The sequence below is a fragment of the Euwallacea similis genome, chromosome 8, assembly GCF_039881205.1.
Source record: "Euwallacea similis isolate ESF13 chromosome 8, ESF131.1, whole genome shotgun sequence".
In the NCBI taxonomy this organism is placed as follows: domain Eukaryota; kingdom Metazoa; phylum Arthropoda; class Insecta; order Coleoptera; family Curculionidae; genus Euwallacea; species Euwallacea similis.
In genome coordinates, this window is record NC_089616.1 from 2,734,812 (window position 1) to 2,748,248 (window position 13,437).

Below are 13,437 nucleotides of genomic sequence, written 5' to 3' on the forward strand. Positions count from 1 at the left end.
AAACTTTCTCGAAAGTCTCCGTTTTATCAGGGGCGAAGCATTTACAACGAAGTGGAAGACGAGTATGAATCGGACCCTTCTCTGTGAAAAACTGATTTTCTTTGTTTCATGAAAGAACATTTTATATACCTGCCATGTCGAAACGCTGCGGCGGTCTTGAACCTTTATGACATTGGGTTGTGGCTCTTTATGTAATAAGGAAGAAAAATGTTGTAAATTTTCGAAATATATTTAGGCGTTGCGACGCTGATTGGTACCTTTATCAGAATACTGCAAAATTAGCAGCGTAAATCAGTAATAAGAAGCACAGAAATGTAAAAATCGATTTGTTTTGAGGTTTTCTATACACTGAATTCTGCGTCCGTTTTGTTGCCAATTATGCATCAAAATGCATCGAAAACCATGGAATAATGATTCATAATTAAACAAAATATGTATATTATACGAAAGCGATGTTTTAACATGAAATAAACGAACCAGTGCATTATGCCTGTTACCAGCCAGTAGAAATACCTAGTTTTAATATTTTCTGTTTCGCCAAATAATTTTTATCAAATTGAAAATAAAGACTAGTGGAAAGGTTTCAAGTATTTACATAAAAATTATTTAAATTTGATGTAAAATTATTTATTTATATAAACTTTTCTTGAAAACGTAACAAAGAGGGCAAAAATATTTATCCAATTTGTGAACAATTGACCTTCACTCTCAAATCTAGATCTACAGTATCCAAGATAATTACGCTTCTTTGATCTTCTGCGGTTAGAATTCCGGTTTATTGAGATTAAATACCTAAAATGAGCTTCTCTAGATAAATCATGACTTAGGCTCATCTTGTTGGCGTTTTAAAAGAGCTTGTTAGGTTTGCACTTAAAGTTTATTGCCAGGAAAATAATTTTTAATCACCAGGTCCTTTAGAACAAACGAAATGATTGAAAAACTTGCTTTATACGGAAACGGGTTGATCAATAAAATTTTAAAGATTCAGTATGTCGACTCCATATTAGAGAGGAAATAAAGTTAGTGTTTATGTTATGCTCCCTTGAGCTTTCGGCTTTTTGCTTATGTATTTTACATATGTTTCATTTTGATCTTGCTTTTAAGGTAATTGCTTATTTTTAGGGCCAAGGATAATCCCGAGGGGAAAATAACTCTAGAAAATATGTCTTTAAGTGGAGCCTCCACCGCCCCCTCGACAAGTATATGCACGTCTGGTAAGCAACTTTCTAGAATGTAATGAACACATTATTAAAATTAGGATGCAAAGTTCGGAGTTTTGCCAAATTTCTTGTTCTGCTTAATTGGATCCCAAGAGTATGCAGGGAATATTCGAATCATGTTAATCTTGATGCTTAATACGGAATTTCACTCGGCTTCCCGAAGGCCTCGTTTGGGACATCTTAACCATGTGCCAATAAGCCTTTGGCGAGGACCTTATAAATCGTAGCCTCAAGGGAATTGATCTTGAAGGTCTGGATCCAATAATTTTAGTCAAAGCATGGAGAGCTCCTGTAGTAATCAGTATTGTATTTAAGTCCACTTAGGCTCTTCAGGAAGTCCATTTCAACCTTATAATACATAGCTTATGGTCAATGGCTTAGATAAAATTATTTTGCAGACGAAGAAATTGGTACTACCTGTTAGCATGTTTATATCAATCTTCTTTAACCTTCGAGATCTAGTTTAACACAAAATACTACTTGATTAAATAACCTCGCGATTTTATTTAATAACTCATTCGATCTCTTTGGGACAGCAAGGGAATACTTAATTATTTTTAGCAGGAATACAAGCTCTTGGCCCTAAAGGAATATTGAAAAAGATCATTTCCTCCATCTTTCTCGTTTCGCATTAAAAACGTGAAGGAAAAAAAATTGCTGTTCGAAGAATTGGGACATGTTTAATTAAGTAATTAAGCTCTTGCAGACTGAAAACAGTGGCAAGGTCGGTTTGAAAGTTAAACGAGGCCGTACTAGAATAATTAATCATACATTCGGAACAATGGGTTGTTTTGATCATATAAATAGGTTTGGTAATCAAATTTATTAGTGAAATTGCCGAATTTTTCAATTAATAGTCACGTGTAAATCATACTGTGATCTGTTATGATCATTAACACATGGCAATTAGGCAACTAAATTACGCCAAGTATGATGAGTTTTCTCGCTAAAATGAATTGCGTTAACTCCCCAGGCCAGAAATTCTTGAAAGGGATCATACTTTTAAAGTATTGTGATACAAAAATTAGGTAAGAACTAAACAAAAGAATTTAATCCAACTCAGTTCTCCTGTGCTTTCGTATTTAAGGAACTTTATCAACTCATAATGGTATTTTTTGAATCAGCATATCTCAAGGAGTAGTGGGATGCAAAGCTGAAGTCAATTCTATTTTTGACTCAAATAGGAAATTTCCCATCTTAATAGAGCTGTTCTAACTCTACATTCATATCCATTTAAGCAAAGAAAATGCGGTAGCCCCGAATTAAGAGGGCAATTATGCTCTCATAGATAAACTTTGAAGGAAAAAGAATCAGAAAGATGATTAAGGATCTTTGACGAGGAATCCAAGGTTTAAGAGATGAGGATATAAATCACTACAGGTTTCTTAGAATTTAGTAACATTATCTAAAGTTATTTCTCTAAAGCACCACCATATCTATTTGTTTTTAAATTAGGATACAGAATAGCCTCATCACGAAAAATGATATAGAAAGACGGTGGGCTTAAATAATCTAAAGATGTTTGCATGCATAGCTTAAATAAAGAAAAAAGCTTCGAAATAAAAGTAAACGTATGATTTATGTCGGATACGCAGAGAACAGTTTTATAGGGGGCCGGATTCATGAATCAAATAAATTGTCATTTGGGACTTAGAGACTAGAATATGATACTGCAGCCGAAAAGATATCCAGTTCCACGTGACAAGAGTTTGATGGTGATATCCATAGCAACAGGCCATAATAAATTACTTTTTTTTAGGTTTCCTTCCTTCTGGTTTACTTCCAGGGCTTCAAATTACTGAATAATTAACAACAAAATCTTTAATATTTCGCTGCCGTGTCTTCGAGTCACCACGTCGAAGCTTCTAATTCAAGGCTTACTGAAAATTGAAGGCTTACTAAATACTTTGGCGGCCGTTATGCATATGAAAATTTTATTACGCTTCTTTTTCTTAATAAAATGCTTAAAATAATTTATGAAATTTGTGTTATGTGTATGTAATCAGATTTAAAATTCCTGTATTGTTATAAGCCGCGGGCAAAGGAACTTTTCGGAAATTCATAGAGGGAAACGACCATTTTGCGATAGACCGCCCATTTAAGCCATATCTTTCTTATCATGCAAATTTTATTATGGTCATTTAGGTTTAATCAGTTTCTTTCGAGGTACTCGAGCACCTCCTAGAAATAAAATTTTCCAACTTCCTGTACAGAGTACAGGCTGAGCTTTCGAAAAATTTTCAGAATACTTAATTTGCACTTAAGTGTGTAGTAATCGCACATGTTATAATTGTTACGGGCACTCGGGAATAATTTTCTTCTACTACGCGCGATTCTCTCCATAACTTGGACAGATTTTCAATATTTAATTCATCATTTTCCCAGTAATTTGCCCTGAACTAAATTTTTATTTAACGATTTTTCCATTAATCTTACTCTGCCCGACTTCAAATTAACATTTTTTTGGAAATTACCTAAATCATATTATTATTATAATTATACAGTGTGGAAGTTTTGGATGGAACAGTTCATATAACTAAAATGCCGAATATACAGGGTGTTCCGGAATTCTTTTAACAGGGTATTCTACCAGTCATTTTAGAGGGGGACCTTCGTATGAAATTTTTCAATTTGGGTTCTTCCTGTCGAGATATTCGAGTTTCAAAATGGCGGAAAATAATAATTTTTCTCTTTTTTCTTAAAAATGGTAAAATTTAGAAATTTCAATTTTGGTACAAATTATCGTTTTTTTTTTGTTTGCGAGGAGGGGGAAATCTCCTAAAGACACCCGGCCTGATCGTCAGCCGGGTAATGTGGGATTTGACCGTAACTGGTGCGCCCACCTACCCACTAAAACCGTCTCCTCTCTTCCGCCCCGGAACCACCTCTCGGCATTACATCGGGGACTCCTGCTCGCCTACAAATTATCAGCTAGTTCAACTTTATTTTGTGGTAGTGTTTCTTCTGTGATTCACGTTTCTGGAGGGCTGGAATCAGCAACTCCTAATTTTATTGCTTTCAGAACTTTTTTTTGCAATAGCCGATTTCGATAAAACTTTTTTTTAATACTACACATAATTTTAAAACTTTTTTTACTCTAATCATTTTTGCATATAATTAATAGTTGGCGTAAAAAAAATAAAAAATGTTTTTCTAACCCTATTAGGCATCTTTTCGTCAGTGGTTACTGATAAATGCAGCAAGCGATTGTTATGTAGAGAGTGTTAGTGTTGTCAACAAAATCACCAAATTGAGCCTCTCTTATTTTTCTTAAGTTTAGGTCTAACAGATGGAACCGATATTTAACTAACCAAGAATTAAAAGGAAAAATTGAGAAATATTTATCATCATATAATTTAATCAATGATTAGCAATATGAACAAATTGAAATAACTGTATCTAATCCCCCAGATAATAATAAAATTTAAATCAAATGTTCAAAATGGTCGTCGGCACATTCTTGGCATAAGTAGAGAAGATGCCTAATAGGATAAGAAAAACGGTTTTTATTTTTTTTACGCCAATTGTTGGTTATATGCAAAAATGATAAGGGTAAAAAAAGTTTTAAAATGATGTGTAGAATTAAAAAACAGTTTTATCGAAATCGGCTATTGCAGAAAAAAGTTCTGAAAGAAATAAAATTAGAAGTTGCTTATTCCAGCCCTCCAGAAACGTGAATCACAGAACAAACACTACCAAAAAATAGAGTTGAACTAGCTGATAATGTGTACCAAAATTGAAATTTATAAGTGTTACCATTTTTAAGAAAAAAGGGAAAAATTATTATTTGCCGCTATTTTGAAACTCGAATATCTCGACAGGAAGGACCCAAATTGAAAAATTTCATACGAAGATGCCCCTCTAAAATGGCTGGTAGAATACCATATTAAAAGATTTGACCATCATTCTGGAACACTCTGTATACGGTCAAAATCCTTGGACACGTCGATTTTAATTTTTTCTTGCAGTTTTTTTAAATTGTAAATTCATATATACAGGGTAGCTCAAAAATCAGGTACGACCTCCAGCTTTGTTTTTTCAAATGGAAACACTTATTTTTTATTTAATTTTTGAATTCTATGCGAAATTTTAAGTGTGTTTCATATACCATGTCCAATATCTAAACGCAATAGGTCTCGAGAAATTTACGATTGAATGTGTTGTTATATAATAAACAATGTTCACATTGTTCACATTGCTTATTTACTGTGTATCCTAAAAAATTTTTGATCAAGTAGGTCATGGAATTATTTGAGCGCGAACCCGCATGTCTGTTTTTTTATTGTATATTTTTGTTCAGATTCTGTTTATGTCAAGTAGTGTTCCTCGTTGCTTTTAATTTATTGCAAAATGGTTTGTTATTTTACTGAAAAACAGAATCAAAATGCTGAGTATGCAAGGATGTGGACATAGACAATGTACACATCAATAAGTATGTGTTTTATTTAATAATAAATATCCAGATGATGGCCCTTTAGTGCATTCTACAGTTTCTAAAATTTGGGGCATGTTAGAGATAATTTACAGCACTGGTTTAAAGTACTCGAAGAAGTGCAATTAAACGTTTTATTGCAGCTACAAGAAAATCTCCATAATACCTCGCGAGCAGTGGCTGTTAATAATGTTATGACATCAGCCACACTTTTGTTCTGAAATATTTGAAAACTTATAAATGGTATCTATATCAATTACCATAAGTTGGTTAGTCCACGAGTTAAATGCAGGTGATCCTAATCGTAGAGTTGAATTCTGTGCTAATACGATGGATAGGTGCAATACTGATGCTATCTTTACACTTAACGGTAGAGTCAATAGATAAAACGGTCGCTATTCGGCGCCCCAGAATCCTCATTGGATGATGGAGGCCCACACACAATTTTCAAAAAAAGTAAATGTTTGAGCCGGAATAGTTGACAACAGAATTTTAGAACCCTATTTCATTGACGAAACATTAACGGGTGAAGAGTATTTAGAATTGCTCATAAATCTTGTTACTATTTCTGTTGAGTTATATCTAAATGAAAATTATCCTGATGTTCTCAGTGATACTTTATAGTTTTAATATGATGAAGCACTCCCTCATTACCACGTTGATGTTAGAGCTTACGTAAATAATTTTTTTCCTGAAAGCTGGATTGGGAGACAAGAGATAATTGAATGGCTGGCACGATCACCTGACCTCACGCCTTTAGATTACTCTCCAAGGGGTTATCTTAAGAGTAAGGTATACTTTAACCAACTAGCAACTATCAAAGTATTGAAAGAAAGAATCCATAATGAAATAAGAACAATTACCCTAACAATGCTTCAGAATGTCAAATAGGAGTTCATTCATCACTTTGTTTACTGTCAAGAAGTAGGTGAGATCTAATTTGAGCATTTAATTTATCTGTTGCTTGTTGTTTTATTTTGCATTAAATCGGACCTTATCAAGACCAAAGAAATCAAAAGTTTAAGTTTTTGATATGTTCAATTGTAAATTTCTCGACACCGTTAGGGTGTAGGCGTTTAGATATAGGACATGGTATATGAAACACACTTAGAATTTCGCGTAGAATTCAAAAATGAAACAAAAAATAGGTGTTTTCATTTTTAAAAAAACGAAATTGGTGGTTGTACTTGATTTTTGAACTACCCTGTATACATGAATTTACCATTAAAAAAAAAACTGTAAGAAAAAATAAAAATCGGAGTGTCCGAGGATTTTGGCCGCATGTGTTCGACATCTTAGTTATATGGACTGTTTCATCCAAAACTTCCGTATTGTATTTATTGGCTTGAAGCTTCAATTTAGCTATTAACCAGACCCGATTGTAAGTAACTTAACTTAACTTATCGCGACAAAGTGATTTTTGTTATTGTTTTTCGTTCAAAAGGTCAATTCAGATCGAATAATGCAATGCAGAGGTTAGTCAAACAATTTGAAGTTGAAATGATACTCATTCTTGTGCAACCAAAAAGTTTAAGGCAAAATCATTCCAAAGTTTAAATTTCAGTTAAACTTTGTGTAAAGTTTAAAATTGTCAGCTTAACGTTTATTATACTGCTCCCACTAAAAATAGCAAGAGACCTGAAGCATAATCTTACCAAACACGAAGTTTTAATATACTTTTGGAATGAAACTGCTTATTTAATATTTAAGACCAAATCAAAAAAGTTTACTTTATAAAATTCGTCGGAGCGGGTTTGTATCTGGCTTCTTTATTCCAGGAGGTCAGGTAGGGGTATTGATTACGAATGTAATTCTGGTTAACGCTCAATGTGCCCTTCTCGGTTTTATGGCATGTCCCATGGTCAGTCAGAGTGGCCTTTATCCATATTTAGTCCTTACTGCAATTCCAAAGTCATTATCTTCCAAGTTTATGACGTGCCATACTCGGTACTGCGTCTCTCCTTTCTTCCTTGCTATCAATTTTCTCCCCAATTTTTTATTCCATTTTACTTCTTCGAATTGTAAAGAAAATTGAAATAAGAAGTCTTTAAATGTATTTTACCATTTCACATCTCTCATTCTAATGACGATCTTGTATGCGATACCCACAATGAGGCTGATAGAAAAAAGCATCTACTTTCCTCCTTCTTGAACTGCGTTTTCAGTTCCACTTGTTGCTTTCAGCTCACAAAAAAAACCAGCATTTCAAAAATGTTTTGGCGGTTTTTTAGTAATAAAAATCATAATGAAATTTGCTCAAGGAGTTTCCTTTATTTAAGGTGAGTTATTCGAAATTTAACGTAATGAATGGCAATTTTCTCGAAGGGAAATTCGGTCTCAAATATTGGACGAATGAAAGGCTCCTGAGAAGTTTGGACAATTTAAACGTAGGGAGATGAAAAAGTTTATTGAATTTCATATAGTCGACAGTTTTCCGGGGATTGATGCGGTGTCCGAGAAGGAACTCAAATTTAAATCTCATTCCAGGATAATTAACGTTAGGTTAACTAGTTTACTGAGAATCTGGAAATTAAAGTCAAGTTTTTGCGTTATTTTCTGTATCTGCAGGCTTCAATATTGTACTTGCAAAAGGTAAATACTGCTCGGCAGAACAAATACGGCTAAAACAAACATTTGCTAAATGGTCAGCAAACATGTATTTTAATTCTTCGCATACAAATCTCAGTATTTATTTAAAATTTTCATATTGTAACAGATACTTATTTTCGTATCCTTACTTGTAGATATGACTAAAACCTGAGGAAAATATCCACAAAGAACTAAAACGGTTACATGTTTAGGCCAGAGCAAACTGCATAGATATCTGTTGCACAGCTTTAATCAATACGGGAGATTAGAATTAGATATTTGTCAGGTTTACACAGGTATTGTGAATAATGGCTACCTATAGGTCGGGGAAGCCCATTCAGATGTTGTGTACCATGCATTGTGGTTTTATGTCAGTTTCAAAGGCCTTTTGGAGTACACTCAAGCACGAATCTGTCTTAATAGTTAGTATATTATGCTATTATAATTGAACATGCAGTTTCTCGTGTTTTATTTTATGAGACCTCATTCTCAGCTCATTTGAAGAGCACACTTTAGTTGAAATGAAACGTTGACAAAAAGTGATTTTTTCAATTGATAGGTTCAACAAAATAGCCCAATGATCTTATCTCTATGTAGTTATCGAAATATATGCAAAAATTACATATTTGGTTTTCAAATCGAAGAGTTTTATTTTTTATTTCAAAAAATATTTTCAGTACTTGATTGAGTTTTTGTTATGATATCGGTTGAAACATAAAAACAAACAATACGGTTTGGAGCTTGTTAGATTGAGTATTTTCCAAATAACACAAAGATAACAAAGATCATTTTAAATGTGCTAATTAAATCGAAACTTCCCTTGTTGAGTCACGTGTTGAAAAGAGCAGAGAGAAGAGAAATCGTATGATTTCAAGATTTTTTTAGTCACATGATTTTGAGATCTTTATCTCTATTGCTATGCGGTCTCTTAAAATAGAAAAAATTACCGTTTGTGGGACTCATTTAGCAAAAGCAAAAATTTATGGGTTCGCTGCATGTCGCCTACTTGTTGCGATATTTCAGAAAATATTTAACAAAATAGATTTTCTCAAATATCTATGAAATGATGTTGCAGGGACGGACCTTAGTAAGTCTAACCGTCAAGGAGATAGTAATAGTCAAAGCACTTAAAAATGGCACTTTGTACATAGCAAGCTGAACGCGTGAAACTTAAACAATTGCGCGTATTTAACTAGCAACTCTTTCAGTGCCTATACTTGAATATATTTAAATGATAACATACTAAATGATCAGTTAAGTACTTCGATGTACAAACAAACTAAAATTACTAAATTAGGAATTGAAGAGTAATTCCACTGCTGTTAATTCAGTTTAGTTAGCAATTGACTTTGGTCGATAATAGGACTACTAACCGGGGGAGATGTATACAAGCTTAAAATACGTCGAATCTGGACTCTGAGCAGGGCATTAACAATTCGGTTTGATATTTCGCCAATCGAGGGTCTTTATTTAAAATATTCCTGTAATTAATTTAAAATGTACATCAATTTTCGTTAATAAAAGCGTTAATGAGTTTATGAATTCCATCGCAATTCCTAATTGCCAGGTCCTTCGAGGGGCTGGTGGAGATTATTTTACAATCTTAAATCAAAGCCCAATTCTGTGTTTAAAATTGTAACACATGGGAGGACACACTTAATTTCTTTTTTAGAATCCAAGGATTCCAAAGAGCCAAAAAAGTCTTCCACCTCCGGGTCCCTCCTGAGCCCTAAAATGCAAAAATCCATTAAAGTTAATGAAACCCAGCTGCTTTTCTTGTCAGATCGGGCGAATGGCGATGCGAAAATGCAGGGTTCATTGTGGAAAAAGTCAACAACATCGGAAAAATGGCAACTTCGTTATTTCGTCCTTTATCAGGTAAGTTCTTTCAGTTTATTTAACGAATTTCTGTGGAAGCTAAAGGAGTCCTTGAAGCACCTTTGTGTAGAAAGCGCTCTAAGAGTGTAAGCATATTAAATTAATGGAATAAACATTTTTATCTTCCCTCGAATCTGAACATACAAAAGAAGATACCTGAAATAGTAAATAGGCAGCGGGTCATACTAAAGGATGGAAAGCTTTTTAAGCTCTGATAAAGCAGTAGTAACTGCGCTGAGCCGAAATACCTCTTCCTCCTATCCTCTATTATAATCCCTGTTTCATCTATTATAAATGTAAAAAGTCAAACGCTTGAATATCATAATCTGGAAAAATTAAGAATATCGTAATATTAAGAAAAACCAATTAAAAAATGTTTTGAGTGTTTTGTGTCAAATGGCTTATAGTGGCAAATAATCAGATGCGCCATGTGACGTCAAAACGCTAGTTTCATTACTTTTGATAATTTTTTTGGCAATAAAACTCGTTTCAGCATTTTAACTCTTAGTGCATGATTGATTGACTTCTGAAGTGCCGTTTTCTGGAATAAGTAAAAAAGTTCTTCATGGAGGAATTTTGTCAGTCAGAGGAATAATTCATAGGTTTCACTTAAATTTATTTTCGATCTAGTTGTATTGTAGCAGAATCTGGTGCTTACAACAATTTGACAGATCGCGAAAATTCAGGATCTCGCAGACTTCTTACTATAGGGTTTTTTACCTTCCCGATATTAACGACAAAGTTTTTTGCGAGAATAATGTGCTTCTTAATAATTTAATACCTTTCTAACTCCATCTAACATCTTCCCTACAGTCCTCAAAAATGCTTTTTTATATTTTTTTTTGTTAAAAACTGCCCTGATATTACCATATTAAAATCCTTTTTGAGTTTATTATTCTTTTTATTAAAAATATTGCATTTTCTATGTTCGGATATTAATTTTCTGTCGAACTCATCAAGGGAACGTTTGCTGTAAAATTAAAATTTTTTATAAAGCCTTCTAAGTATGCCATGTTAAAAAGACCTTTAAGGGATTTTACCGTTTTTGCTAAATGCAAGACGCGAGAAACCGGTTGGCAGTTGTGCGTTCGACATGGTGTGATGTTATGAATGGAATATTTAATAGATCTTCCCCTTGAATGTTAATTATCTTTCCAAGATCGTTTTCCAATTTGCTATAAGTTTTCTCGATTTATGTTTAATACTTGTATTTAATATTCTTCTTAACCGATTTTTTAGGTGTCCTTAAATTATATGCCACTTGACAGTGCTTCATATCTAATTTAAAAATTGTATTTTTTCGTTTTTTTTATGAATCCGTCTCACTCAAGTGCACAAGAGTCTGTGATATCCTGGCAATCTCCTTTTCAATTTGGTTGAGTCAAAAATACACCAATGGCAATGTGTTAAATTTGTATTTTGGCAAAGGCAGAATGGTTGTGCTTTTTGCCTAAGTCTAATTTTAGCTAGGAATAAGGCTACATTTTAATGCTTTCAGCTGCACGAAGATTTCCTTTATTGAAGAGCTTCTTTTAAGACTTCTGATTTTAGCAAAAGTATCATTTATATTATGGTAATAGACAGGGGCGCCAGGGTTACAATATAATATATATAAAAGAATCTACCATATATGTGACCTTCCTCCAGGCACGCATGCAAGAAAATTCCTTTTAACATGCGAAATATAGAAATAAGGAAGTATTAATTAATACTAATTGCTATCAACAAAATGGGAGCTAGTTTCTCCTAGATACACTGTAATTATACCGACATGCAACGTGTCATATTAGGCTCTCATGGGTTAAATGCTAGCTGAAAGTTAGGAGTTGCATACTGATCTGTGAAGTTAGTAATTGGAGATTTTACTAAATGCGGAATTAATGTAGTTACCAATCTCATTAAATATTGACGGATTTACCATTAAGCTAATACATTTATTAGTTTTTATGTTAGTTAATTGTGTTATTTGAAGTATATTTAGCTGCTTTTCAGAGACTTGAGACCCCAGAGCCTCAATGGAGATCTCCAGGGTCAATATTGGATCCATATGTGTCGATTAGAACACCTTAAAAGGTCCGACTTTTTCGAATTAATCGGTACTGGGGGGCTACTGTTTTATTTAGTTCCCAAGATATGGAATAACGTCCATATTGATTGTATCTCTTATTAGTTATTTATTACTCCATAGAACGTCAAGATCATAAGGAAAGAATTTGTGTTATAAATCCTCAAGTTTGCAAACAAAGGGTCAACTTATTAATTCAAGTACAGGGCACTCCCACGTGAAGTACGTGACAATGAAAATTCACAAATCAGGGTGGTAATTCAAGTAATGAATAATTAGACCAAAAGCTACTTTAAAAGATAAAAAACCTTTGACTGCCAGACATCAGTGAGTTAAGAATAAAAACGAGGTTCAGAAGTTGATTAAAAAATTCAAGACCGTATTAAAAATTAAGCTGATTGTGGAAGCCGAAACTTGATAACCTTGTTGTAAAGGGCAAAAATGCTTCTCGTGAAATAAGTCCAAGAAAAAATAAAAACTTTTTCGAATTCTTTTGGAATCAGCTTGAATTTTCCAACTTTCAAAAGAGCGTTTTATGAGCCCTATATCTCACACCTTTGCCACAGTTAAACCGAATTTCCCATGTTTACATTTGAAGGCAGTTATTAATTTTTAGGTCATTAGATTTGAACCCTTATTATTTACCTATTTATAGTCGACCAATGTAATACAGTTTTCTATAAAAAGGAATTAGGGCACAATTGCAACGTATAAGTAAAGTTCACTCAAAGCATTACATTGACTCGATTGCGTTTTGAAAAGCTCTGTTTTACAATTGCAGTTGTTCACGGCTTCATAACTACCAGCAATTGCGAATTCTGAGTAGGGAAAATTATTTTCCTGTTGATTCCTTTTTGATTGCTAAACTCAATATACTTACCTCTAGTAGGCGTTTTACTCTCCACAAACACTTGACTTTGAGTGGGAGCCTCGTATTTTTCGCTATGGGGAATACATCTCAAAAACAAACTGTTGAACGATAATAAGGGCACTAAAAGCCGTACTAAGTTTCACGGGCTTCCAATACCTACTTACACAGTAAGTCGAGAAGCTTACCTTCGCCTCGGTTAGAAAGAAGCTTTGGTCGGTGATTACATTCGGAACTAATGGAGCTTAAGTGCAGTTTAGTCAGGCGGCGATCAGGGAGATTTGATATTAATAATTTGTAATTGTCTGGTATAACTTTGATGATTTAAGCTACCCTAGAGAACTACTGCGTTGGAGTTTACGTTATTTTTTTTAATGTTTTTATA

General features: G+C 33.6%; 2 protein-coding genes across 2 annotated transcripts in view; both read left to right on the forward strand.

Moving 5' to 3' along the window:
* LOC136410586 (uncharacterized) overlaps positions 1 to 13,437 on the forward strand; it is a 102,071-nt gene that overhangs the window by 74,819 nt on the left and 13,815 nt on the right. The window lies entirely within an intron of this gene.
* The window catches only part of LOC136410570 (ras-specific guanine nucleotide-releasing factor 2-like), a 50,174-nt gene that overhangs the window by 3,664 nt on the left and 33,073 nt on the right, over positions 1 to 13,437 (forward strand). Inside the window, 2 exon segments of the mRNA XM_066392769.1 lie at positions 1,123 to 1,214; positions 9,914 to 10,119. Coding sequence (XP_066248866.1) covers positions 1,163 to 1,214; positions 9,914 to 10,119 — 258 coding nt within the window. The 5' untranslated portion in view covers positions 1,123 to 1,162.